This window comes from Daucus carota, chromosome 6, assembly GCF_001625215.2.
Source record: "Daucus carota subsp. sativus chromosome 6, DH1 v3.0, whole genome shotgun sequence".
In the NCBI taxonomy this organism is placed as follows: Eukaryota; Viridiplantae; Streptophyta; class Magnoliopsida; order Apiales; family Apiaceae; genus Daucus; species Daucus carota.
The window spans coordinates 36252878-36279422 of NC_030386.2; the positions used below are offsets into that span (position 1 = coordinate 36252878).

At 34.8% G+C, this 26545-nt stretch overlaps 4 protein-coding genes across 8 annotated transcripts; 2 read left to right on the top strand and 2 right to left on the bottom strand.

Moving 5' to 3' along the window:
* The first annotated feature begins 4749 nt into the window (after window positions 1-4749).
* On the top strand, window positions 4750-8796 carry LOC108227892 (rab GTPase-activating protein 22). The gene is made up of 5 exons (XM_017403274.2): window positions 4750-5297; window positions 6078-6213; window positions 6316-6365; window positions 7084-7137; window positions 7242-8796. The coding sequence occupies exons 1-5, from the start codon at window positions 5143-5145 to the stop codon at window positions 8479-8481; spliced, it is 1635 nt and encodes a 544-aa protein (XP_017258763.1). The 5' UTR covers window positions 4750-5142; the 3' UTR covers window positions 8482-8796.
* A 1019-nt stretch (window positions 8797-9815) lies between these two features.
* Window positions 9816-11987, bottom strand: LOC108224635 (cytochrome b5). 4 transcript variants are annotated; one of them, XM_064080344.1, is made up of 4 exons: window positions 11967-11987; window positions 11566-11670; window positions 10421-10487; window positions 9816-10323 (listed from the first exon to the last, which is right to left on the bottom strand). In XM_064080344.1, the coding sequence occupies exons 2-4, from the start codon at window positions 11650-11652 to the stop codon at window positions 10073-10075; spliced, it is 405 nt and encodes a 134-aa protein (XP_063936414.1). In that variant the 5' UTR covers window positions 11653-11670; window positions 11967-11987; the 3' UTR covers window positions 9816-10072. The 4 variants fall into 4 exon arrangements, with proteins under 4 accessions (XP_063936414.1, XP_017254801.1, XP_063936412.1 ...); XM_017399312.2 differs by having other exon boundaries at window positions 11566-11676; window positions 11895-11982; XM_064080342.1 differs by lacking the exon at window positions 11967-11987 and adding an exon at window positions 11895-11936.
* Window positions 11988-12977: 990 nt separating this feature from the next.
* LOC108224634 (metal-nicotianamine transporter YSL3) lies at window positions 12978-16163 on the bottom strand. Its single transcript, XM_017399311.2, has 8 exons — window positions 15998-16163; window positions 15352-15687; window positions 15014-15186; window positions 14801-14898; window positions 14580-14714; window positions 14270-14459; window positions 14076-14190; window positions 12978-13992 (listed from the first exon to the last, which is right to left on the bottom strand). Exons 2-8 carry the CDS (start codon window positions 15671-15673, stop codon window positions 13061-13063), a joined length of 1965 nt encoding a protein of 654 aa, XP_017254800.1. The 5' UTR covers window positions 15674-15687; window positions 15998-16163; the 3' UTR covers window positions 12978-13060.
* Window positions 16164-17934: 1771 nt separating this feature from the next.
* Window positions 17935-24172, top strand: LOC108224277 (uncharacterized). 2 transcript variants are annotated; one of them, XM_017398807.2, is made up of 6 exons: window positions 17935-18306; window positions 19893-20193; window positions 20426-20584; window positions 20790-21085; window positions 23631-23774; window positions 23889-24172. In XM_017398807.2, exons 1-6 carry the CDS (start codon window positions 18112-18114, stop codon window positions 23889-23891), a joined length of 1098 nt encoding a protein of 365 aa, XP_017254296.1. In that variant the 5' UTR covers window positions 17935-18111; the 3' UTR covers window positions 23892-24172. The 2 variants fall into 2 exon arrangements, with proteins under 2 accessions (XP_017254296.1, XP_017254295.1); XM_017398806.2 differs by having other exon boundaries at window positions 17972-18306; window positions 23631-24083.
* Window positions 24173-26545: the final 2373 nt, after the last annotated feature.

Sequence of the window (26545 nt, forward strand, 5' to 3'; positions counted from 1 at the left end):
TATTTGTTCACTGATAACATTTTAGGTTTACCAACTTGCAAAAATGAGTGTAGAAGTCCAAAATTATTTGCATTGTCATTTATTGACTTAGAGTTGCATTCTTGTGTTATGTTGTGTATTTACAAGTGGATGGGAAGATTGCGTATAATAGTTGAAGGCTGGACTATTTCATTCTTTTGGTAAGTTTGCAGTACTGAGAGGACAAAGTTGCAATTTTATCTTGAACGAGCATATGTCCTTATTTTGGCTTTCTACACATAAGTAGATATTTATTTCCTTTGGTCTTTGCTAGTGAAGGGCTGAAGTAATTAGATGAGGGGTTTATGCATTATCATTGATGATTATGTTTGCAGTATGTTTCTAAAACATTAGACCGAAAGGCATCATAGACCAGCAATGCTTGGCCGAGTACTGAATGTAAGGTTGATCTTACTTGTTAGCCTCTACATTGTAAGAACTCTGAAAAGCCCGTATGGACATGGAAGCCACATACTGCACCTTTAGCGCGGAGTAAAATTTGTCGAACTTGTGATATGGTCTTGAGGTCAATTTTGTCTTGCACGTTTTCAGGTTTGTATCTTCTTGACATGTCTAGTATACATTCAAGCAACATGGTCTTGTTACATACAGAACACTCAATTCTCGTCATTCATGTATCACAAGTTTCAGCTGTATCAAACCTGATAGGCAACTACACACTGTGCGTCCTTGTATTGTTGAGAACTAGTTCATCTAAAATCTTAAGATGTTACAGATTTACAAGAAGATTACTTAAGATGTTACAGATTTACAAGAATATTACAAATGGGTGATAAACGGATCTTATTCTATATTTCAACAGTTGCGGACCAAATCACTAATGTAAAAAAAAAACCACAAACAACTTAGTGGGTGTTTGGGAGCAGTGCTTATGGGCTTAAAAGTCTGAAAGTCCACATTCGCTTATTTCCTGTCCGTTTGGCAAACGTGAGGAAGTGCTTAATTAAATGAAAAGAAGCCCAGAAAAAAAAAAGTTAGGTTTCATAGCTTTTTTTTTTTGGCTCAACTTCTGCTTCTTTCTATTTCTAACAAAGAATGACTTCAAAATTGTCAAACTAGTACCAATTTATAATTTAAGTTATCTAAACACTTAAAAAACTTAAAGTCACGGTATCCAAACACTTCTGGTAGCTTATAAGTTCAAACCAACTTCTCACTTCTAATCCACTTCTTTACTTGAGGTAATAGGTCCCTTCTTTTAAGCTCAATCAAAAGGCCCCTTAGTAGTATATCTCATCGCTAATAGTAACATTGTGCGTGTGTGCGTCTGATACGCGTTCCACTTTATAAAAATTGGGCACTGGTCCTGAATTTCATGGTTAATGATAAAGATATATGGTGAAGCCAAGTTGCTGCGGCAAGTGGGAATGTGGGATGTATATACGTCTGTTATTGCATAGACGATAGATAATAGATTCACTGTCACTGTCTGTTTTTTGATAACCTCACACCCAGGAACTTTAAACATTTATGTAAACTCCACTTGCTTCTGATTCTCTGTCACTGATTCACTCAAAGGGCGTGATAGGCTCCATTAGTTTATAGCTTAGCTCCTATATTTAAACCTTGATATATTTGTTAATTATCCACTAATCGCATTATGCTTAATGTTTACTTGCATATTGTACATGTAAAGAATTCCAGCTTTGTCGTTACTTGCTGGCATACATATTCTCTTTGCTTAATTGTCATCTTGCGGTTAGACTTTCGAAATGATCGAGACAGAGTTGTGGTTATAAATTGAACCATCACTTATCGATCAATATCACGTAGAACTGGACGGATAAATCGTTTATGCAGCGGAAGAAAGATCTGATATCATGTTTTCTTTCGTTAAAGTGGTATATATAACCAACTTATCTAAATTATTAGGAAAATATTCTAACATGAGAATATATTGTTAACGATGGATTTTGATTGATAAGAGTTTAAGATTTTGGGGATTTAGGGTTTACGGAAAAGAGAGGTTTGAGAGACGTTTCGATTATCGGATCTCATCATCTCTGAAAATGCTTTCTCTCTTTTTATCTATTAATGTTTTTATAAGATTAAGCCCGAGCATATGTAACGAGATTGAAAAGATCTCCGAGTTGCGAATCTTCTAAATTTTTAAAAATATCATTTGTAGACATTTTCTGTAATTGGTGATTCAATCCTTATTTGTGATAGAGACATTAATCAATTATTAATCTGAAATTCTGAATTAATAAAAAAGTTTGATAATTATTAGAGAAAACAGGGTATGTCAAAATATGACCTAACATGTATTATTCGACAGATATCATGTAAATTATACCGGTATTCAGCAAGTGATTACGAAGGAAGTCTGATATGATGAGCAAACACTAGATGGGGCCAAAAACAGGGTGCATAAGCCACAAAATGTATCAAAAGATAGAGCGCAATCAAGTGATTTGGACATATAAAGGCGAGTCAAGAAATGGAGTAGTAGGGTTAAGTGTGTTTTGTAATGGAGCATATATGAAAAGGGGTAGGGTCTTTGTTTATCTTTTCATACTTATGACCCAAATCGCTCCCTGATTCGGCCTTATCATCATACTCCCCAGCATTTCTGCTGTCCCCAGACCCTTCCATTCTTTTTACTTTACTCATGCTTCCCTTTAACTTTTACTTGATTTCAAAATTATATTGCCATTTGCTTTCTTGTCTATTGATTCCTTGGTTAATCTTGCAAGTTACAGTTGAATCATGCGTTTCTCCTGTTACATGCAGGTTCATTTTTCTTTCTTTAATTTTCTCAAACCGGCAATACTTTTTATTTTTTATTTATAAATATGTTCGGTACTCCGAAACTTATTATTTGATTTTTCGTTATAATTCGGGATTGTTACTTGGACAATCTCGGCTCGAAAAATAAAATCGGAGACACAAGTACAGAACTAGAGATTATGTAGTGGCTGAAGACTTCATTTTTGTAGGCTTGATACATAATAATCTCCATAAGTTTTGCATATTTGATGCCTTTCACTTGACAAATAATTATAACTACGTAGCCACGCCTGCTGGCTGCTGCAATGTGAGCTACGCCTACATATATTATATTCTTGGGCTTTTGAAAAAGAAAAGCTTCAGTAGTCTTTTGACTCTGGAGCATGCAAAAAGGAAATGAAGAAGAAAATGAAAGCCCAGTTAAAGTTTTTATCTTCTTGACTCTACAAGCAATGCATTGGAAATCAATAGGGCATCCATAGTTGTTAACACTGTGGGGCCGTTTGGGTGAACTTAAAATAAGTGCTTCTTGATTAAAGTAAAAAAGTGAAGTAGAAGTTAGAAGTTTATAAGTGATCAAAGTGTTTGGGAAAAAAGCAGAAGCTGTGAGAGAAAAACTATCATTTGTAACTTCTAAAAAGTGCTTCTATTTTTTTATACAAACAGATGAAAAGAAGTAGAAACTGACTTCTTTGGAAAAGAAGTACTTCTGGTGAATGGCCAAACAGGCCCTGTATATACTAGTAATATATATCCAATACCATGAGTCTTTTTTCACATATTCTCAAAACTTGGTTCTCGTATCATAAAATGGATTAATTAAGCAATCTGTGAATAATGGCACATGATTTTGGTAATATTATACATTGTCATTTGTCAACTTGTCATTCGGCATCCGCAAGTCCAAACTTTAAAGATATTTAATCGTAAATTACGAAAGCACCATGTGCTGTGACCACAGAGTTATAAATTCTCGTCATAAATCAGTAATCAGTAGAAATGTTTTTTTACACACAATTAAAAATTTGATTGTTTTATTGTGTTATTATTTTAGTTCGAAATGTACAACTCTCTTTTACTGACACTAAATTTGTTGTTTGATTAATTCAGATAGTTGAAAATGGGTAGGTTGGTAAGTGAGATAACAACTCCATGCATAACATGATTAGAGTAATTTAATCATGAATTGGTACTAATTCTTCTAACTCAAGAAACTGAACAAGTCATAATAGTTATAGCAACTGCAACGACCAATAACACATTTTGAAGCGTTCTTTTCGTGTTATTTGTTGGGAAATCTGGCAATGTTAATAAAAAATTATAATATTCATATGTAGAATATATGTTTATACATAGAAAAAAAGAAGAAACAGAGAGTAGACAAAATTTATAAGCTCAAGAATGAGTCCACGACGGGGTGTCGTATCCGAGATCTCAAATTTACTTGTTTATTAGTACAATCTAACTAGTTGATCTCAAAGAATAAAAAACTACATCGTTTAAAAGAAAACACTAAATATAAAAGGAATTACAAATACGTAGAAACTGATAATATTTATGTTATCTCCGAATAATATAATATAAAAGGAATACATGATAATATAGTCTAAAACAATCAACAATCAATTAAAAAAATGTTCGACCTATTTAATATTACTGGAAGCAATTCTTAATATCATCACATATTATATATTATTTTTATCAATAATTATATAAGAGATCCAAATTCGAGACTCATATTAAATAACTGTTTTATTTAAATTAATATCATATTCTCTCAACAATAAAAAATTAAAGATCTGAAGGAAATTATATCACCAGTTTTAATTTAGATTTTCATGTTATAAACAAAACTCAAAAATTTGTCCGAACGCTGAAAATATTCCTACCTTGCGTAACTAAAAAGGACGTAAAAATCAAAATAGTATAAATATGTGACATACTCGTATTTTATTTTATTATTAAAAGAAAAGGAAAGTGGGGGAATAAAAAGGGAAAGTGTAGAGGGGCAGTAGCAGCAGTAGTGAAAAGAGGGAAAGCAGTTGGGAGAGAAGAACGAGTTTCAGCAGTTTGCTTTGCTTGCCTTCAATTTCCACTATAGCGTGCTATTCATACACAAATATTCATCAAGGGTATTTTCGTCATAAAATTTATCATCTTCTCATGTTCAATCCTTCTATACCGCCACCAATTTCACCACCGGCGCCGGCGGACTTACCGGAATTCTGGCGGAGGCTCCTCCTCTCAATGCCGCCGTTATTCAACTAGCCTCCGCCTTGACTCACCGGAACTCAATTGCAGTAAACAGTAGAGTGAAAGAAGCGAATTGATGATTTAAACCCTAGAATTTTATATAGAGAGAGAAGTTGATAAATGAAAGCTCTACGACGAAGTCAAACTTCGTCATCGTCGTCTTCGTCTTCGAAATCGTCGGCGTCGTCGTCGCCGTCGTCGTGGATACATTTGAGATCAGTTTTGTTTGTGGTTACTTCGTCTTCTCCGGCCTCTTCTTGTTCTTCTTCTGATCGGTCAGTTTTGCTTACGTTTTTTTTTATGTTTGTTTATTTTTTATATTTTTAATTTGGCTCATACTTTGAGACTTTGTAACTGTTTTTTGATGCAGATCTCGATCTAAGTCACTCGAATTTGTGATTTGTTATTGCAGTTCAATCTCTAATTACTGCCGTTAAATTTTATTTCTAGGTTTTGAAGATGATAGATGTATAATTGACTCTCCGTCATGTCTATTGAATTTGAGATTAGGATCGTCTTTGATACAAATCTGATTTTTAGTTTTTTGTTGCTTGTTTGGAGCTTTTTGTTGTGCTGAAGAAATAGTAAGACTCGGCTTTCCGAGCTGTGTGCTGCAATCAGAAAAGTGGTCTTCCGTTTTATGCCCCTTTAAGCATTTTGCTGTCTGTTTTGGGTTAATATTTTCAGTATATATCAAATTTTGAAGATGTGATGAAGTGGAAGAACTGTTCTTGGTGGAAGTTTGTTTTTGTTTGTGTTTAGACTAGGATCATAGTTATTGCTGTCTAATTTGAGTGATTAGTTGACAAAACAAATCATGTACAAAGGGAAGATATTATTATGGTCTGAGAACTATATGTTACCCATTGTGTCACATCTCTTGTAAAATAACATTGACGAACTTAATACTGTAGTGGAATTTCTTATGCTTTTCGTTTTATGTGACAATACCAGGCTAAAGTCTAAGTACCAGACTAGTTGGAAGGTTCTTTAGTCACCTACTTAATTATTATTTTCTTGTGTCTTGTTTAACTTTGTCTAGTATTAAATTACAGGAGTCGTCTTAAATCTCCATGGTCTCGTAGAAAGAGAAAACATGCACTTTCACCTCAGCAATGGAGAAGGTTGTTTACGCCAGATGGGAAACTTCGTGATGGCGGAGTCCGATTTTTGAAAAAAATACGCAGTGGGGTAATTTCCTCTCCATATTGATGTCATTGAATCATAATACGGAAAGTTTCTGCGTATATTTTGGCTGATTTTTTATAATTTTGTAACTCAATTTTGTTTCAGGGTGTTCATCCTAATTTGAGGGCAGAAGTCTGGCCATTTCTTCTAGGAGTGTAAGCATCTTCTATTTGAGCATACTTTATAAAGCTGACCTTAAATTTTAACACACAAGTATGCATTCAGTTCTATCTTATCTATCAGGGAGAGATCTCGTTACCAAGACCGTTATTCACCTTCTTAGTCCTCTTCATTTAAGATGCTTGTAAATCTTTTTCTATGTGTTTGGGGCACATGTTTGTTCTTTAGTATAAGACTGAACACCGACCGGCTTCTAGGCAGAATCTATGATTTTAGCAAACATAGTCATTCCCATTAAAGTCTTCAAATTCTCCATATTTCTCTCTGGTCAGCTGCAAGGCAGGATTATATACTGTTTGCTAGTATAGTAGTATGTAAGTCCAGCTCCAATGCTTTTACAGTTTACTATATACAATCTCTGGAAATCATTCCGAGGCAACTCCTTTTCGTCTTTTCCTTTCTTGTTTGCTATTGTTTAGTTAGAATGCTATTACTTTGAACTTTTTTATGCTCTGATAAAGGACCCAGTTTGATGCACTTGCTTTCTGTCTGTCTCTATTGCTTGAATTCGTCTAAGATTATTTTAAAGCAAATAATCTTAGCTTTTTAGCTAAACAAAGATTTGGAGCATCTGATAAAAAGTTGATGTTAGGATTTACTATCATTGCTGTCAATCTCCATTTGCATGCGGTGTGTAAATTAACATCGCACTGCAACACTATTGCCTAACCAGTCTGATTGATTTTCCTGTAGTTATGACTTGAATAGTTCCAAAGAGGAAAGAGATATTTTACGAACAAAGAGGAGGTATGTTGAGCTGATTTTGTAGTCTTCTGCAAGTTAATATGGGAGACCTTTTAAGCTTTGTGCATTAGCAATACCAATTTTGTATCTCCAATATGTGGTTGTAGGAAGGAATACGAGAAACTCAGAAGACAGTGTCGCCGACTTCTAAAATCCAATGACAATTTAAATATAAAGGAAACTGGTAGAACCAGCAACAGCGAAGATGGCGGAACTTTCACCCAAAGCATGGATTCTGCTGATTCTGAAGATGTTGTCAGTGCTAGGGAATCTCTATCCAGTGAAGATATGAGCCCATCTATTGACTACTCGAATGACTTCAGTAATGCAGCACTTGATAGATATGATGGTTCAAAACGAATCACAGATCCTAATACTTCTGATACAGAGTCATCAGACTCGGACTCGTCTGTAGAAGTAAGCATTAGTTTTTCCTCGACAGCTCTTAAGGAGGAGAATGATCCTGAGATGCTCTCTAGTGAAGACTCCTCTTCAAATATGGAAAATCGATCAAACATTAGCATATCAGAAGATTTTGCTACTTGGCAGCGTATTATACGGCTAGATGCAATCCGTGCCAATGAAGAATGGGTACCATATTCTCCAACTCAGGCTGCAGTTTCAGAGGAAAGGGCAAGACGTTCTGCTGAAGTTGTTGGGCTTAAGGATTACGATCACCTTGAGCCTTACAAAATCTTTCATGCTGCTCGACTTGTTGCTATTCTAGAAGCTTATGCCCTGTACGACCCTGAAATTGGCTACTGCCAAGGAATGAGTGATCTGCTTTCACCAATTATTACAGTGATAACAGAGGACCACGAAGCTTTCTGGTGCTTTGTTGGTTTCATGAAGAAGGCTCGGCATAATTTTAGGCTTGATGAGGTCGGGATTAGAGGGCAATTGAGTAGAGTGTCTAAAATTATTAAATTTAAAGATTCTCATCTGTTTAAACATTTGGAGAAGCTTCAGGCAGAGGATTGCTTTTTCGTTTATAGGATGGTGGTGGTTCTCTTCAGGAGGGAATTAACATTCGAACAAACAATTTGCCTCTGGGAAGTAATGTGGGCAGATCAGGCAGCGATTCGGGCTGGGATCGGGAAGTCTGCATGGAGTAGGATAAGACAGCAAGCCCCACCAACAGAAGATCTGTTGCTTTATGCTGTTGCAGCATCTGTATTGCAGAAGCGGAAACTTATTATAGAAAAGTACAGTAGCATGGATGAGATAATTAAAGAGTGTAATGGCATGGCAGGACATCTAGATGTATGGAAGCTCCTGGACGATGCTCACAACTTGGTGGTCACCCTTCACAACAAGATCGAGAACCCCCTTCCTGGTATAGCTTAAGTCTGGAGGTTTTCCTTTCGCTAATTTATCTTTGATACCTTCACCTGGCCTTGAATTATGAGGTTACCCTTCCAAGTCCTCTCAAACCGATGCTTCAAGCGAGCATATGGGTGTATTTACTGTTATATGATGGTTATTTTGACGCTTCCTCACTTCAAGAATAAAAGGGTTAAAGTGTAAGATTTATGGAGAGATTCCACTGCTCTTTTTTCTTTTTCTTTTGGGGAGGGGAGGGAGTGTCAATATATACCGTCTATCTATCTTCTGAACTAAAAGGATTGGAACAGTGATAAATGATCATACATTTCTAATCAATTCTGTGTCTATTGATGCTCTCAGTTGCAGATGAAGTCTGTTGGGAATCCAGTATAATTAGTTCAGGCCAGAATCCAGTATAATTAGTTCAGGCCAGTCGTTACCTCCCTTTTTCTCAAGAGTCAAAATCAGGAAAATGTATGAAGCTTTTATACTATAAATTCCCCTACATGTTTGCAATGATGTATTCACGTTGAATCCCATACTCTCTAATGTCTAACTATCCCAAAAATAAATGAATATATTTTATTAAAAAATTCAGCGTTTTATTTTCTTTTGTCAACTTTACAGGTTTCATGTTTATTGTTCTCTCAATTTTAACCCTTGTTTATGACCGGAAATTATAGATCAGTCATCAGTTACTGGCTTCTGATTTGAGATGATAAAGTAATGGTCCTTGAAAGTAACATAAAAGTCAGGTCCGCGAAAAGTATAAAAAACATGCTCGTTTAAGTTATGCAGTTCTTGAGGAGAAAATAGTTTAGATGTGAATGTCACTGAACTAGTCAGCTTTTACCGAGGGAAAAAACTCGTCTTAACCAGAGTCTATCGATATATGATCATATCAATCTTTCTTTTGATAAGCTATTTATCATTCGCACGGCATAGGTTTCCAGAACACCTAGCTGAGCCAAAAGCTTTTAAACTCGAGCTCATTTCAAAATATTATTATATTATCTTAATATCTTTGATTAATGACCTGATTAATCATTCCACCAACCCGATTGATCAATAAATTCTGCAGTCTCTCAGTAAATACAAACTCTGTACTCTGGTTGCAGCTAAATTATTGCACAATCAATTCAATTATTTCACAAAATCATTGCCTAATCAAATTCAATTATTTCACAACTCGCGTTACATACCTAAATTGATACTAGAAAATTTACTTAAAATAAAATGAGCGGCCAGTTAGGCAGTGACCCCTTTTTCATGGCAACACAGCCAATATCATTAAGATGCATAATTTTGCATTGGGTCCAACAGCAAAACTGGTGAATATTTAAACACCACACGTATATTCAAAGATCAACGGGTCCATTATAAAAAGAAATGTAACTTAAAAAGTTTTAAACTGTAACCCAACTAGCTAGACAGTTTAATAGTTGGTGATGCACCTGGTTCCGCAAGACTATCCAATACTACAGAACCAATAATGGACTAGAATACTAGATATTCAAATTAGGCAGTCACAATCACATAACTTAAACAAAGGTATAGTTCCGACTTTGCAAGGGCTTAACATGACCAACCATCAAATTCTTAGGAAGTGCAACTACTTCTCTTTGGTGTATTGTCGGACTACGAAAGCCAAGCCTAAAATGAGAATGGGAACAAGAAACTGCAGAATCTTAATGATGAACTCTGAAGACTTGTCAGGGTTGTAGTTGCTTTGCTTTGGTGCACTGAAAGTACGCTTCTGAGGCACCGATGCAGCATCTATCTCACCAATGTAATACTTCTCCATCATCTCTCTGGCATTATCACTGTGGCCGACATCTTCAAAATCATCAGTTGCATCTTTGCCTACAAAAGTTTGAAATTTATTTAAGAGCCCACCTAACAAAAGCTACAAGTGATTTTGTAGATGAATAAGGTGCATCAGTATAACATAACACTATACCAGTTGATGAAAGCAGTACTTCATCACCTCCAGGATGATCATCCATAAAAGGAGTTACATCATATACCTGAAATAGTAAGACTGGGGTTATTAAGCATGAAAGATCACAAGGTATTGGAAATTTATTATCATTATGTAATGAAAACAATAATAATGTCACTACTAATAATTAACAATAACATAATTATAATCAGAACTTGAATTAGCAACTTTTTTCTCAACCAAAATTCACAATGTATTTTAAATATAAAACTCCTACCAAACGTCAACGAGGTCATGTGTTGGCCAGACTCTTTATTTGACACTCACACCCCGACACTACGTCATGGGTACAACATTACATTCTGGGCCAAAAAACATGAAGAAATTCTTCAATATATTCTAGACTGATACTTGGATTCAAATCCATGTTGGACTTCTGAGTCCAGGTCGCAGAAATGAGGGATGTTCATTCAGACATTAGACAATTACAATGTGTTTATTTACTGACATCAAATCCAAAAAAATTGTAGCATGACATGATATCTGCATGATCAATACAATGCTGTTTTCAATCCAGAAACTAATATGCAAATTTGTTTCCAATTATTCATATAACAAATCTCCTACATCTATTCCAAATTAAAACTTCAGTTATATGATTGGCATATAACCCCTGAGCTAACCTGAGGCTTCAATCACATAGACTCGAGAGGAACACAGAAATTACCAAGATCAACACTTTAAAAAGTCAAAACCATACCACAAGAATTACCAATTATTAACTAGTAATGAAAATCGAAAAGGGGAACTTTACAGATTCACAGATATTTCATTCTAGCAGGAATCAGGGTTTTGGGTAAAAAAGAAAACTTTTACAGATCGACACAAGAAAAACTGATAACACGTTTATATCAATTATCACCCAGATCACTATGCATCTCATTCTTGGAATGACATATATACATCTAGATTGCCTATGCATATATAACACAATAAATCAAGAAATCAAGAAAACAACCCAAGTCAACCAAAGATCATCATATCTCTACACACAAACACATTCAATCAACCAATTAAACCACAAAACTCCAAAAATCCATCTAAAATATCACAAAAATTCGAACAAAATTCAAGAAAGAACAAAAGGGCAATAAAGATCTGACCTTCCCAGAAATAATCAACCAGCAATCTTTAGTCTTGTTGTGCTTAGCCACTTCTTCAAACACATGAATTTTCGGATCTGACCCCATATTTTCCTCCTGCTAAACCTGCACCTAAACAAACACAAAATATTCAACAAACCCTTTTCACAAAACCCCATATTTATACACTCACACATAATACTTATCGAAAAATATTACATAAAGCTCATCTTTTTTCGCTTGTTTTTTGGTATATAATATTCAAACGAGATTTAGATTCATTTTCTATTCTTTATTCTTTAATCACATTTACACACAGATGACAATGATGTGATGGGCTGGGAGCTTACTTTCTCAGGACTGAGCGTGACCAACACAATCTCAACAAGCAAATTTATATACAAGTATTTTTGTATCTATACCTCTATACCCTTCAGGTTTTTGAATTTACTGTGGTGTCCAGACGTTTCTTATATTTACCATATGCACCTTCTTGTTAAAACTTTTTTTTTTTTTTTTTTAAAAGAGATATTTGTGTACGTTATAAATTGAAACATCAAATTTTGATATGAGAAAAATAAATTCATCATAAGTTATGAATCTGAATCACATCTAAATTATAAATATAATATTCGTTAAAAATCTGAACCTGCAATGTTTAAAAAAGATAACATATTCGAAAAATATTGGTGTGGGTTGTAAATCTGAAACATCAAAATTTGATATTAAAAGAATTACGGTAAGTTATGATTTTGAATAATATCTAAGTTATAAATTTTTAGTGTACGTTAAAATTCTGGAATCGCAATATTTTAAAAAAGGGAGTATATATTCAAAAAATAACAGTATTTGTTAAAATAACGCGTATGATTTTCTTTACGGGATTTGGAACAATCTAGAGAAGACTAGAGTGGTTGGTGTGAATTGGAGTACTAGTGATGTAGATTTTGCATCACTATCAGTTACCAACTCTTGTGGCTGGGCCTGGGCCTGGGCCTGGGATTCATTTTAGCTGCACATTTCTGAGTATGACAATCCACGGTTAGTATATTGATGATTGACACTAAATTCCGTGCATGTAGTTTTTTTCAATATTTTCAAAAAAACAGTAACTATTCATAATTAATTATTATTCTATATCTCATCAAATATATTAAATTTTTAATTATCCAATTAATCTTGACAGGTTTTGTTATAAAATTAGTGTAAATAAGACAATAATCTGGGTGATCGATGAGAAGAGAAAGCAACAAAAACTCCCCAACTACTGCCTACCATTGTGCCTACCAAATCACCTAAATGTAGTCTCAACTCTCAACTACCACTTTGCCCCCTTTTAGGTTCTTTCCTTTCTTTCTTTTTTGTTTAATATAAGTATATAACACATATTTTATAAATATTTAAATATATTTCTCATCAGAAAAAGGGGGAAATCTTGAAAACTTTTCAACTACATAGCTTTGGTGTGCAAATACATGTTCCCTTAAAAAATGACATTTGATTAAAGTAAACTTCACTAAGATTTTGCAGCCAGGAAGTTCATGCAGATTGGAGGATGGACTTTAGCCAATGCAAGAATAGAGGCAGGAAGAATCCACAAGCCATCTCCACAGATCAAACCTGATGCAATTGCAGAAACCATAAAATTGGCTTTCCTCTTGTTTAGCCTGTCATACAGAAAAACAACCAAACTCCCCATGCACATATCGATAGCAAAGTTAGCCCCGACGAGAAATGGCACAGCTATCACTATTGGAAGTGGCATCCACTTCCCTACCTTCTCTGGAGATATATCTTTTACAAGATTGGCTAATATGGCAAAGGCAAAAAACCCGTAAGCAAGTTGTAAGCAGTGGTGAGGCAATGCAGAAAAACCTTCGACGCCTAAAATTGCCAAGTTTCTGTATATGATAGCGTATGGAGCTTTGTACTCTCCGTCAGGATTTCCAATATCAAAAGCATGGTAAAAGATCATGAATGTGACGGGTGCTACCACACAACCTATTGCTGTTCCAATGGCCTGACTTAGCAGCATTGATCGAGGGGAGGTGAGGGTTAGATGCCCTGCCTTTAAATCTTGCATTAAATTTGAAGCCATTGAAAGCATAGATTTTACTAGACCGCATGCAACAAGTGCTGCAATCACACCATTGTTTTTCCCAGATGAAGCGGCAACTATAAATAGGGCTACTTTTCCGTAATTATAAGCCATGTTTTGGTCAGTCAGCCCAGCTCCATAAGCATTGCAGAAGCTTAGAAAAGGTGCAAGAACGTAGGTCACGAGAACAAAATACCACTTGAGCTGAGGAAATATTTGAGGGATGAGAATAATTGAGATGACAGAAAAGAGCATGTATCCCATACAGGCTAACCATAAGGGAATTCTGTCCCTAAGGAATAATTCATTTTGTTGATGATCATCAAGGGCATATGTATCATCAACTGAAGCTGCATAGAGAATTAGAGACAAAAAATCAATCCAACAAATATCAACGAATTGTAGGAACAGTTCAATGATTCTCTCAACTTACATATTCGGTTAGTTTTCTTATTCAAATTGGCATAGATGCTACTGGCAGTGAAATATAGTGTCTTTGAAAAGTTGTAGATCCCGTCTCCTAGGATGAGAGCAATGGATATGAAAACCTGGAAATTGTAAATAAGTTTAATGATGCACTAATAAACTTTCCAAACAATGAAAAGAAATTACGGCATATCAGGAAACCTTATATCCATCTAAACTCTTCATGCTGCTTTCTGGTAGTGTTTCGGGAAACCAGACACCTTTTTGTTCTCCTATGAGCGGCCACATTAGTCCCCAAGAAAGCACAGCTCCAAAGAGCAAAGACAAGTTCACTGTATGAGTACAGATCATCCCAGCTCCAATATATGTCAAGCTAAAATCAAAATTGAATCTGCAAGATGCAGTCACTTGCATCAGTGATAAATGAAGAATAAGAAACGTAATAGGGTGCTATAAGTCTTTAATGTATTGATAAAAAAATGACAAAAGCTCTAGTATTCTATTTACTCACGATTGTTTCCAGGCTCGTAACCCAAATGTAGGGAAGTTTGCAAATCCACAACCTTTCCCACCAGAATAAAACCACTGAAAGAATCCCCAGAGAAAGCTGACTGAGAAATATTTTACAAATCCATGAATCTGCTTCCTGCGACAAGATCATGATAAAAGTATGTAATGTATCCAATTTTTATTATTCAGGCAAAGATTACATACTATGATAAAATTTCTTACTTGGCCTTTTTGTCTTTCTTGGGGGTATGAAACCCATTGATCAGCACTGCTGTTGCTGTACCACTTGGATATGCTAATTTATAGTCTATTACCAGAACCTTTAAAACAACACAAATGACCAATTTATATCAATCATAACCAATTCTTCCTTAAAATCATATATATCAGATATAGTTGTAGATGCAAGTACTGACAAGATAATCAAAATCATACCTTTCGGAGAGGTACCAATGTCAGCAACCCAACAAAATTACTGACGAAGAGGAAACCAATTAACCAACCAATTGCTGGCTCCTTGTAGCTACCAGGTGGATTCCCCTCCGTATCAACCCCAGCTTGCAGATACGTTTTCTTATTTAGCCCCAAAACATATGAACCAAACCCACCTAAATACCATATCAAATGTATTAGCAATCAAGTTTTAGGCCATAAAATAACAGATTTACCTTCACCTTTCATCAGCGTTAAATTGTTAAAAATTGCACCGAGTAAATAACAAGAAATATTAACAAAACACATTCGCGCAATGTCAGAATTAAACTGATGAGTACCTCCAAAGGCAATGCTATAACACGCAACAGCACAAGTCTGGATAACTGTATTTTCCTGTTTTGTGAAAGGCCGCGAAACAAATCCAGCCTTATGAAGTAGCATTGTCCAAGAACGGATAAATGCAAAAGCCACAAATGCCGCAGAAACATTAAAGTTTGGAGCAAAACCAGTGGTGAGATTGAGCTTCATTACTATCACACTGTAAATGATCCCAATAACTATACTAGCAACTAATCCGCGAATCGTAATGTGACTTGTCCACGGAGGAATCATCTCTGTTTCCTTGCCCTCTTCTATCTCGAGATCCCGTAAATTTTCCATTTAAACTAGATTATCTATACATCAGCAAAGAGCAGTGTTTAGAAACTCAATACAGAACTACAAGACTACAATGAAATACTACATAACATGCAACATGCACCATGGGGCATCGGCAAAACGCATAAAGACAAGTGATTATATAATTTATATAATTTTCCAAGTCTTACGATAAACGAACAGAGTCGAGTCGGGAGTTTTTAATCTCTCTCGAATAACAAGTGTAATAATAAAATTTGTGCAGGCATTTGTACAGGCCTATCAGAATGAAAAACTTGTCGAACTTCTGAGAACAAAAAGAATTACACAGTAAAAAAGCACACATACCTGTAAGCTTCGCTAAAATTCACCACAAATTTGCACTAATAGAGTGGTACTTGTACAGGCACGATAAGCTATTACAATTCTTGAAATGAAAGACAGAAGGCAGTGCACTCCACAATGCTTGTAAAATTGAACAAACTCTATTTGTGAAAGGATTAACTTAGTAAATTATTCCAAATCCGAATTTAAGTCATTTGTACTGCCAATGTAGTACAATATATAGTGTTGTCGTACAAATATAAACTACCCAACAGAACATAATTAATTATCTTTTCAACAAAATTTATCAACCACGCCTAAATGTGGCGACGTGATATCTGTGACTTAACTTTTTGGCTGACTCTTTCTTCTTTCGTATCATTCTAAAGAAATAATTTAATTCAAAGGCCCCGCTTGACTAATTTGGAAAAATATATATGTTTTGAAGTTTATTTTGACATTGAGAAGTAAAGTTATACTGTAAGAAAAGAAAAAGGATACATTTGAATATTCTTGCATTTTTCTTAGTTAAGTTTATTATCAATTTATCTAACTTGACTAAAATGATTAGTTAAAATAATATAAAATATTATTTAAGTAAAATTAGTTGAGTAAGTTTTTGTGCTTTAGTTGGGGCTATTTTCGAAAACAGTATATTATCATTATAATTGTCATAAATAATATGTTATTTTAATATAACAATACACGATGTAAAATATTGTTGTAATTCGAATAATATGGTCTGAGAAGGTTGGTTAATTTTTTAGTCTGAAAAAAAAAATATAGCTTGAAAAGCTTGTTTAATTTTTTAGCCTTAAGAAATATGTTTTCCCGAAATTGATAATATTTTTATTTCTTATTTGTGATTATTATAAAAATAATTTTAACTAATAATTTTGTTTGGTTGGAGATACTTGCTGAATAGTGTAAGTATTTCCAATATGCTAAAATCTTTAACTAAAAGTGAATAAAAAGATATTACAAATAAACATCATAAATAAAAATTAAAAAGAAGATCTTGTAAAATACCTGTTTAGTTGAGGGATGCATTTTTTTTTATTAAAATTTGTCCAATACATCTACAATAATATAAAATCCCTACTTGAAAGTATTTTAGATGAAAATTACATATAAAATTTAAAAAAACATGTAAACCTTTTAAACTAAAATTATCCCGTTAAGTAAAATTTTAAGGGGCAGTATTCGATTGGAATTTTAAAAAAATTTTATATTTGTCAATTAATATTTTTTAAAATTTATTAAAATTTTGAGCTATTCAGTTGAGATTTTAAATTATTCTATAAAACTAGAAGTATTCAATCAAGATTTTACATTATACTTAAAAATGTAATGATATTCAATTAAGATTTTAAATTATACTTAAAATCTATTAAAATCTGATGATATTCAGGTGATATTCAAATGCGTATGGGTTAGTTTCAAAAAAAATGCGTATAGGTTTTTTCTAATCTCATAAGATGATGAGATTTTAAAGTATGGTGTGATCTAAGAAATCTATATCAACTCTCAAATATGAATCAAGCACAAAATCAAAATCACATACAATTCATTAAAATCAAAATCGACACCACTTAAGGGGTGTAGTCAATTTGGATGTTATTATATTAATAATAATTTATGAATTTTATCCAATTTTATACTCCAATATTTCAATATCTTTATGTGTTCCATAGAACTGACCCTATATAAAATAAATTAATTAAAGAAGCTTAAAGGGCATCATCAATGATCATATCTTTCTGATTTAATTTTTTGAGATTTATAAATTTAATTATATGACTTTTTTTATACGAAAATTGTATTCTAATATAATTTTTTTCAAGATTAATAAGCAGATAAAATCATAAAACTGAAAATATTAAATTGTAAGTCTAGAAGGTGGGTCATGGGTTGTCCCGGTGCAGTGCACTAGGAACCGACCTGGGAGATTTCTTGATCAGAAACCAATCCAAACACTGCCTTCACATAACAAAATCCATGTCCCATGAGGACACACAAGTAATTTACCCCACTTGGATTTCTTGAACCAAAAAACATAAACCATCTTCATCGTCCTCAGAAACCTGTTCCTGCGAAACCCTTAAAAACACAACCAAATCTTAATAAATCATCCTAAGATGAAGTCAGGTGAAACAAAGTTTTTCCAAGAATTGGTCTTGTATGCAGCTAGCGCAGCTTTTAGTTGCCTCGTTTTGTTTGTGGGTATCCGTCAGCTTGACCCGAACCGAGAGGCCTCCAAGAAAGCCCTTGAGACAAAAAAAGAGATTGCTAAGCGCCTTGGTAGGCCCCTCATTCAGACCAATTCCTATGAGGTAGTAGCATCCTACGTATTCTTATGTACTTACTTTTTTGTAAATATGTTTTGTTGTTTGCTTGATTATATGGTAAGGACTTAATTTTTATTGAAGTTATAGTGGACTGTTATATAGACTTTCGATCTTTTTTCCTCTGTTATCGAGGCTGTTATCTTTATCTAAAAATTTAAGAATAAATAGGTTTGTTACTTGAATGTATATTGTAGAAAGGGTCCTTTTTAATTACACTATGGTGAAAACTATAGTACCGTATCATGATCAAATGCCAAATTTAGGAGCATGGTGACTCGGGGAGGCTTGGTGTACTTGGGTAGCTTAACTTGAATATGATTTATTATGGAAGCAGGAATTTAGAACTTGAATATTGTGATTTTACACCGTGTTAATGCATTTTGGAATTGTAGGTAAAAGAAAATGAACTAATGAAGAACTTGTGAGTTTTCTTTTATGTACCGAGTGCTTATATTGTACATATAGCTCTTGTAGGCATCCTCTATCCTTTTCTTTTATTAAGTAAGTACTTTTGCAGTTTGAAAGTTTCGCGGTTTTGTTTTTATTTAACTGCACAGAGCCTTTGTGGCAGTTAAAGATTCTCTGTTTCTGAAATCACAGGAATTCAATATTTGCACCCCTAGAGTGTCATTAGTAATGGTTTTTGACTAGATCCATCTTATATTTTCTGTGCTTCTAGAGGCTAAGCATACACTAAAATTTCTATCGGAGACTATAAGTTTCTGGTTGTACACTTCAACAAAAAACAATGCCAAACAACCAAGTTTCTGAGTGGCTGTTTAGCTTCATCACTAGAAAACTGTTTTTTGTTTTTAAAACAGATAACAGTTTTCAGAAAACAGATGTGGTGTTTGGCCCTTTTTAAAAAAAAGTTATTTGAAAATATATAACCAGAATATGGTTTTTTCATAACAGAAAACATGAAAATGTTTCTAAAAACTGAAAACAATGCCAAACGACACCTGAATCTTTTTTAATATTTTTGCTTTTGTTTTTCTTCTGAAGTTAAACCTTCTGCTATATCTCAAACTTATTTTTCATGGGGGGCAAATGTATTTTATTTAGCACAGATTTTTATCGGGACTGTGGTGATTACAAAATTGAAGTTTCCTATTAAGTTTTAATGACATAAATCAGGTTCGTGTTTACTGACACGTTCCTTGAATTTTAATGATACGCTGCATGTTGTTGTGGCTTTGTTTTTTGACCAAGCTTAAATTTGATCTACTGCACGACAATTTGAATTTCTTTTGCTAAGAATTTCATTTCCAGGAGATTTTTTATATCTTTCTTTTCTTTTCTCCCAAGTGAATGCAACTATCGTTTTCTTTCTTTTTTTGCTAAATTGCATATTTAAACCTAGCAGCCTAGCATTATGACATGCCATAGAGAGCCCCCTGGAAGGGGGGCATCTATGATTCATTATCACCTACGAGAATTTTAACATTTCTGATGCATATTATAAAGTTCATAGCATATGCTTTGACAAAAATTCATTCTCACCCTTTCATCTTATGAGTGTGTAGGATCTTGTAATTCTTGCGTCTAACTTGTCAAATAATGATTTACAGGATGTTATAGCCTGTGATGTTATTAATCCTGATAACATTGAAGTTGAATTTGATTCAATTGGAGGGCTGGAAACTATTAAGCAATCTCTGTATGAACTGGTCATTCTCCCACTTCTTAGGCCGGAGCTTTTCTCGCATGGTAAACTCCTTGGTCCACAGAAAGGTGTGTTGTTATATGGACCTCCAGGCACAGGAAAGACTATGCTCGCAAAAGCTATTGCAAAAGAGTCTGGGGCAGTTTTCATTAACGTAAGAATAGCAAATCTAATGAGCAAGTGGTTTGGTGATGCACAAAAACTTGGTGAGTGTATTTTGTCAATAATTTAGTCTTTAGTTCTATGTTGTTTCTTCTAAATTAGTTTCAAATTGAACGCGTATTTGTCTGTTCATTATGAGGCTTATTTTTTTTTACCTTAAAATTTCTTCAAACAATCATGTTTCTTCAATTATCTTGCACTAAGTTCATCCCTACATGTATTCTAGTCCTAATATAAATGTTATTATTGTTATTATATTTGCAAATCATCTTGCAGTGGCTGCTGTATTTAGTTTGGCCCATAAGCTTCAGCCTGCTATTATATTTATTGATGAGGTCGACAGCTTTTTGGGCCAGCGCCGTTCCAGTGACCATGAGGCATTAACAAACATGAAGACTGAGTTCATGGCTTTATGGGATGGCTTCACTACTGATCGTATGTTCTCCCCAAACACCATTATTTAGCTTTACTTGATGTATATTTCTTGATTTAAAGTCTATCTCTCCTTTCCTCTTTCCATGTTATTGATGTGAATATTGCTCTGGGGATCAGGGAAATTTGCTTCTGTGCAATTGTTACATTTTTTATACTTAAGAGTTCTATTGCTAGGATTTTATTTATTTTTAATATGTTTATGTAGAAAATGCAAGGGTGATGGTTCTTGCTGCCACTAATCGTCCATCAGAGCTTGATGAAGCAATACTTCGACGTCTTCCTCAGGCTTTTGAAATTGGAATTCCTGACCGCAGGGGAAGAGTTGAGATCTTGAAGGTTATCTTGAAGGGAGAGAGAGTGGAGAATTCAATTGACTATGATCACATAGCTGGTTTATGTGATGGGTATACTGGCTCAGATCTTCTTGAGCTCTGCAAGCAGGCTGCCTATTTTCCAATCAGGGACCTCCTTAATGCTGAAAAGAGTGGAAACGGATCTTCGGTCTGTATTCTTGTCCTTTATATTTACTTTAAGTCACACTTTAATTGATATTTTACTATTTTTTCCGAAGCACAAACTTTTAACTTTTACCAACCAGTAGCAGGTCAAGTAGAATGATTGTCGTACTTAGCAGTCAGTATCTCATTGTCATAAATTAGTCTCGTCCATGCATTTCAAGTTTGAATAGCGAAGTATAAACTGCTACTTAGAAATCTAATATCTGACCGTCATAAAATTTTAGACATTTTGGGAGTTAAACAGCCATGAGAGAAGTGCCCTGCATCGTAATTGATGTATTCTACACACAGGAACTCCAGTGTACTATGTGCTATATTGACTACCTATATTCACCACTTAGAGACTTAAACCCAGCTCACCGATAAAGCAGTATAAACTTTGATGTTAATTTCACTGAGGCTTAAAGTTCTTTCAGAACCAAAACTATTTGAAACAGTTTCCTTTAGCATCAGATGTATTGGATATAATAAGAAGTTTTCCCCGAACTTGGAGAAATTGTTCCAGCATAAAATTTCTTTCTGTATCAGAGACTTTTGTCTTTTATTAGGTCATGATCGAAACATAAATTAGAGTGCGAACGCACACATGCCTCTACTGAGGCTTGAACCCTCATCTTCTATTACCAAGAGGAAAGGGTTATTCGCTAAGCTATAGCCTTGCAAATTTTTTTATCTCATACTACCTAGAGACTCTTGTAGTGTCAGAGTTATTCCTAACACAAATTTATCTTGAGCTTTGGCACTGCACAACTATTGGCAACAAGAATAAAGAGGGTTCCAGCTTCTAGCACGAGATAATAGTTAACTAAGTTAAGTTTAAATAATCTTCATTATTGATGTATAAATGCAATAACTTTGGTTAGAATTCAACTTTTTGAATGGAAACTCTGTTTTTTTGGAATATGACCAATGTTTTTACAGAAGATTGTCAAAATTCTTCACTACTTTACACACTAAAATCATGGCTACAACTCTTTAGCTATGGTTTAATTGTGGTGTGGTTGCAGTAGAGGTAGCATGTATATTCTTTAATTTAGGGTAAGCAGAGGGATGACATTTTCTGAATCTAGAATATCAGCATTGGGGATCGTTGTGTTAATTGTTTTTTAGGTGGTTTAATACTGCTTTAATTCCACATTGCCAAAACTATATTGTAATTAAAAGTAAATTGTAGGATTTTGGTTAGTTTTTTGCACGTAAAAATTTAGAAATGGAATCAAAATGATGACAGAATGTTGGACTGTTGGAATAAACTTGCATTCAATAAATGTGAGGATTATTAAAATTTAAGATATGATTTGTCCCCATGACATCATAGGGTTTTCACAATGATACATATAAGACATGATTATGGGAACTTAGAGGCTTAGAATATTTTACGGTCCAAGCTAGGGCTGGTAATTTTGGGTATCGGTCGGGTTTGGTTTGGGTTGGGTGGACAGACTTGGGTCAGAAATTTGACCAAACCCAAACCAGACCCAAAATTTTAATGGGTCAGAATACTCAACCCAAACCTAACCCGCACAACCACGGGTCACCCGAACCTGTCCCTTAATAATTTATTAATATATATATTTTTTTGATAACAAATAATTTAATAAATGTCAGTTTAATCTTATAAATTCATTTATATTATATTAAATAAAAGATTTCTTAAATTAAAATATTAGATGATAAAATATTATATATACATAATTTTGGGCAAATTTGGATAAATTATACTCCCTCTGGCCCAGTCAATTGTATACGTTTCTTTTTCACTGCTCGACACGCTTTTTAAGGCTCTTATAAAACATAGTTCTACAACTTATTTTTAAAATTTTCTTTTTTTGTATAAAAATATAAATGTTATACTTTTATACAAAAAAAAAATCTTAAAAATAATTTACAGAACTATATTATATTGAAGCATTAAAATCCGTGCTGCGATCCCGTCCCCCAATGTATACTATTGACTGGGATGGAGGGAGTATTATATAAAATATATGTATTTTTTATAAAAATATAACATTTTATATTTATATATCCATAATTTCGTGTAACCCGCATTCGACCCGAAAATGACTAGCTTTATTCAGGTTAATTTTGGGTCAACCTGAAATTAACCCAATCCCGAAAATTTCTGACCCGGATTCATACTTTACGTGTTGAATTCGTGTCGGGTTATCTGGTCGGGTCTGATTTTGCCACCCCTAGTCCAAGCTAGCAATACTTATGTACAGTAGAAAACTTTTGGTAACAAAGTTTTGGGGATTATTAACAATGTAATAATCAGTACAATGGAGTTGCAGTGACCAATGTTTCTGATAGGTGTCCAGGACGACATGCATATCTGCAAATTGTCCAACTTTTTGGGACTCTAAAATCGCTCAATTTCAATACGTGGTCTCTTTATTATATTGGTCACAGTACATCGAAAAATTAAATCTTGTTTCATCTTGTTCTAGCTATTGTCAAATGGTCATAACTTTAATGCTTCTGCCCAGGCCCCTCTTTCCGAGTCTTCAATGTATTCTATTGTTTTTCAGGAACCCAGGCCATTATCACAATTAGATCTGGAGAAAGTTCTTGCTACGACAAGAAAAACCAGGGCTGCTGCTAGTGAATACACCAGGGTAAGCTCACAGTCAACAGGATGGTCAGGCAATAATAGGGAGCCAGACGATTATCAGGTGCGAGCTGCAATTAGTGAGCTATCTAAGCTTATGGTGTCCCAAGTTTTGAATATTCAGGCCGGCGACCAAGATCCTTGAGATTTTTATTATTTTTGTTTTTATTTGGAACAGTGAAGATCGACATTTTACAAAGATCCTGGAAAGAGTTTTACTTGAGCGCTTGTGCCTGAAAGTATTTCAGTTTTCTGTAAATACGTCTGCATGAAGCGTATTCTCTTATACTGTTCCAGTATAGTTCGGGTCTGGATTTTTAATATATGGTAGTTGAGAGTTAATGGAGGCATCCATGGTTCTCTTCTTTTACAATCCACCTTCAGTCATAATTCCACTACTTATGACATTTGTTAACAGCTTGCTTAATTATTCAATTGATTGTCCATTGTCAGTTTGATGAAGTATGTGAAGTCAGAATCCATATGCCATTCATAAATGGTGTCTGATCTTTTAGAATAAATTCATTATTTTTGTTGTAAGAATGTTTATCATATATTTATATCATTAGTATATGGCACAAATGCTCCTGTAAATTGACACCCTCCATCTTTAGCCCGGACCTTCATTTGAGCTGGCTGTGGATTCAATAGCCCCCAAATGCCCCAATCCCCATTCATAAAATTATATTTATGCAGGAAAATATGCTGATTCAAGAGCCCACATAAAATTGTATTCCCGCTAAAAAATATGATACCATCCTAGTAATAACTGCGATAGGAAGATGGTAATAACTAAAATTTGTAATTTGATTTTTTTTTTTTTTTGTAGTAATATGAAATTTTTCAAACTAAAATTGAACTATTAGATTGAATAGCAGATCTTATTTAAGATAATCTAGGTTCAATTTTTATTAATATTATATTAACATCAAATTTTATAATAAGAAGATATAAATCTCAATAGTTGTAATATTATTCTAATTTAAAATTATTAGAAAATATAGAAATATATGAACTATAAGAAAGTAACCCTGCGCGGAGAACTTTTATTCCATAAACACAACACTCTTTATTAATAAGTACAATCTTCCTAAATTAGTACTTTAGTTACACCGTATGAAGTGATATATAAATAAAAATAGTTTTTTTTTTGAAAAGCAAGCGAAATATATATATTAGAAACGATCTCGGGAAGTCTTACAAGGTTGGATCCAGAGACCAACCACAAAAAGGCATAAGCTAAAAAGCCTAACAGGCTGGGGCAAGAAACCCCGAGAAAATTGCAGACGATACACTAAAACCAAAATAAGGAAACAAGAACTAGCTACTAGTAGATACTAAAATAGACTGCAAGCAGAAAATCAGACGCTTGCTGGTGGAGAACCATCCTTTGCTTTGGGAGCTGGGTCGAAGCCCATCTCTGACAGAACACTGTTCACAGACATCAGACCCATGTCCTCTAGGTCTTGAAGATTACTAGCTTTAGCACATTCCATGTTCGACAGCACTGAAGAGACTATACCAAGCGTGTCTAGGCAAGCATGATGCAGAATATCCTTTGCAAAGAGACCATTACCAATGTGAGCCTCGAGATCAAGTACTGGATTTCCAAAGACTGGGGAGAACTGGAGTAAAGCACCAGAGTCAAGAATGCTTATTGCTTTCTTAGTGAGAGAACCATTGTTGTAGAAAGCAAGTTCATCATAAGCCCTTTCTTTGCCTTTGACCGAGGTAACAAAAGAGTACACATTACCATGATCGGTTTGAACTGGAGCTGAGGGGGTATCGGTTTCAGAATCCAGAGCCCTGATTTTTAGAGGCCTTCATGCAGTAGCTCCATAGCTTCCTTGTTCCAGATCAGGGAAGAAAGAAGGAGGAAAATCCGAATAGTCTTCGCCGCATTTTCTTTTGAGAGATGGTCGAGGAGGGGAACCATCCACCACGTCACCTAACCCTAGGTTAGGGAGCAACTCGACATCAGGGCCAGCTATAACAAGCCCCATATCACGGTCCAGATAGAACTACAGGTCACCAATGACCCGTGGGCCTGGAATCTCGACAAAAGCCGTTAGGTTTTCAAGTGCATACTCAGCCATGATCCTAGCCGGATCATTCATGTGGTCGGGAACCCAAGATATGCGTCTGTCAGTGGTTCCCTCTATGTAGTGGTTGGTATGGATGGTGTTGAACAGGCGGAAACCCTCCAGTTGATCTTCAGGGATGATTACATGCTCCTGTAACCTGATGAGTTCATATATGTCCCAGTGAGAAGTTTCGATGTGAGTCAGGTGCAGCTTGTTTTTCTGGGCGTAAATGCATGCAGACTGGATGGCTGCCATGATGGCCTGCTCTTCCGAATGGTTATTAAAAGGGCCCAAAGCCCCCCAGACCTTTCCACCATGCTCATCTCTCATAAGAGCTCCAATGCTTTTTGTGTTACCCAGCAGAGAGGGTTCCTGAACTACAACACAATAGATGTTAATCTTGTGTGTGTCTTTTTCTGGGGACTCCCGGAGGTGTTCCACTGAAGTAACAGATAGGAAGAAAAAGAGAGCAAACTGAAGATGGAGTAGGAAAAGGTGGAGATTTGTAAAGGCATGCATCAGTATATGTAGTACAAAAGCCAACGGGACTGAACGCAGAGATAGTCCTTGGGAAACATGAAAAGTTTAAAATAAACTTGGAAAACCGGGAGGATATGCCCAGCCACTTCTCTATGACCTATAGGCATGCCTAGTTAAACTGATAGAACACAGCTCTATCCCATGGATATTTCACAGTACTTAATCAGAGATTTGAAAAGAAGCCCGCGAAAAGAAGCTTATAGAAGAAGGA

Coding starts and splice junctions, on each gene's coding strand:
- LOC108227892 (XM_017403274.2), top strand. CDS start 5,143: ATGAAAGCTCTACGACGAAGTCAAACTTCGTCATCGTCGTCTTCGTCT. Junction 5,298..6,077: donor TCTTGTTCTTCTTCTGATCG/GTCAGTTTTGCT, acceptor ATTAAATTACAG/GAGTCGTCTTAAATCTCCAT. Junction 7,138..7,241: donor ATTTTACGAACAAAGAGGAG/GTATGTTGAGCT, acceptor ATGTGGTTGTAG/GAAGGAATACGAGAAACTCA.
- LOC108224635 (XM_064080344.1), bottom strand. CDS start 11,652: ATGGGGTCAGATCCGAAAATTCATGTGTTTGAAGAAGTGGCTAAGCAC. Junction 10,488..11,565: donor GGTTGATTATTTCTGGGAAG/GTCAGATCTTTA, acceptor TTACTATTTCAG/GTATATGATGTAACTCCTTT. Junction 10,324..10,420: donor AGTACTGCTTTCATCAACTG/GTATAGTGTTAT, acceptor AAACTTTTGTAG/GCAAAGATGCAACTGATGAT.
- LOC108224634 (XM_017399311.2), bottom strand. CDS start 15,673: ATGGAAAATTTACGGGATCTCGAGATAGAAGAGGGCAAGGAAACAGAG. Junction 14,191..14,269: donor AGAGTTTAGATGGATATAAG/GTTTCCTGATAT, acceptor TACAATTTCCAG/GTTTTCATATCCATTGCTCT. Junction 13,993..14,075: donor TAAGAAAACTAACCGAATAT/GTAAGTTGAGAG, acceptor TTCTCTATGCAG/CTTCAGTTGATGATACATAT.
- LOC108224277 (XM_017398806.2), top strand. CDS start 18,112: ATGAAGTCAGGTGAAACAAAGTTTTTCCAAGAATTGGTCTTGTATGCA. Junction 20,194..20,425: donor TGGTGATGCACAAAAACTTG/GTGAGTGTATTT, acceptor ATCATCTTGCAG/TGGCTGCTGTATTTAGTTTG. Junction 20,585..20,789: donor GGATGGCTTCACTACTGATC/GTATGTTCTCCC, acceptor ATGTTTATGTAG/AAAATGCAAGGGTGATGGTT.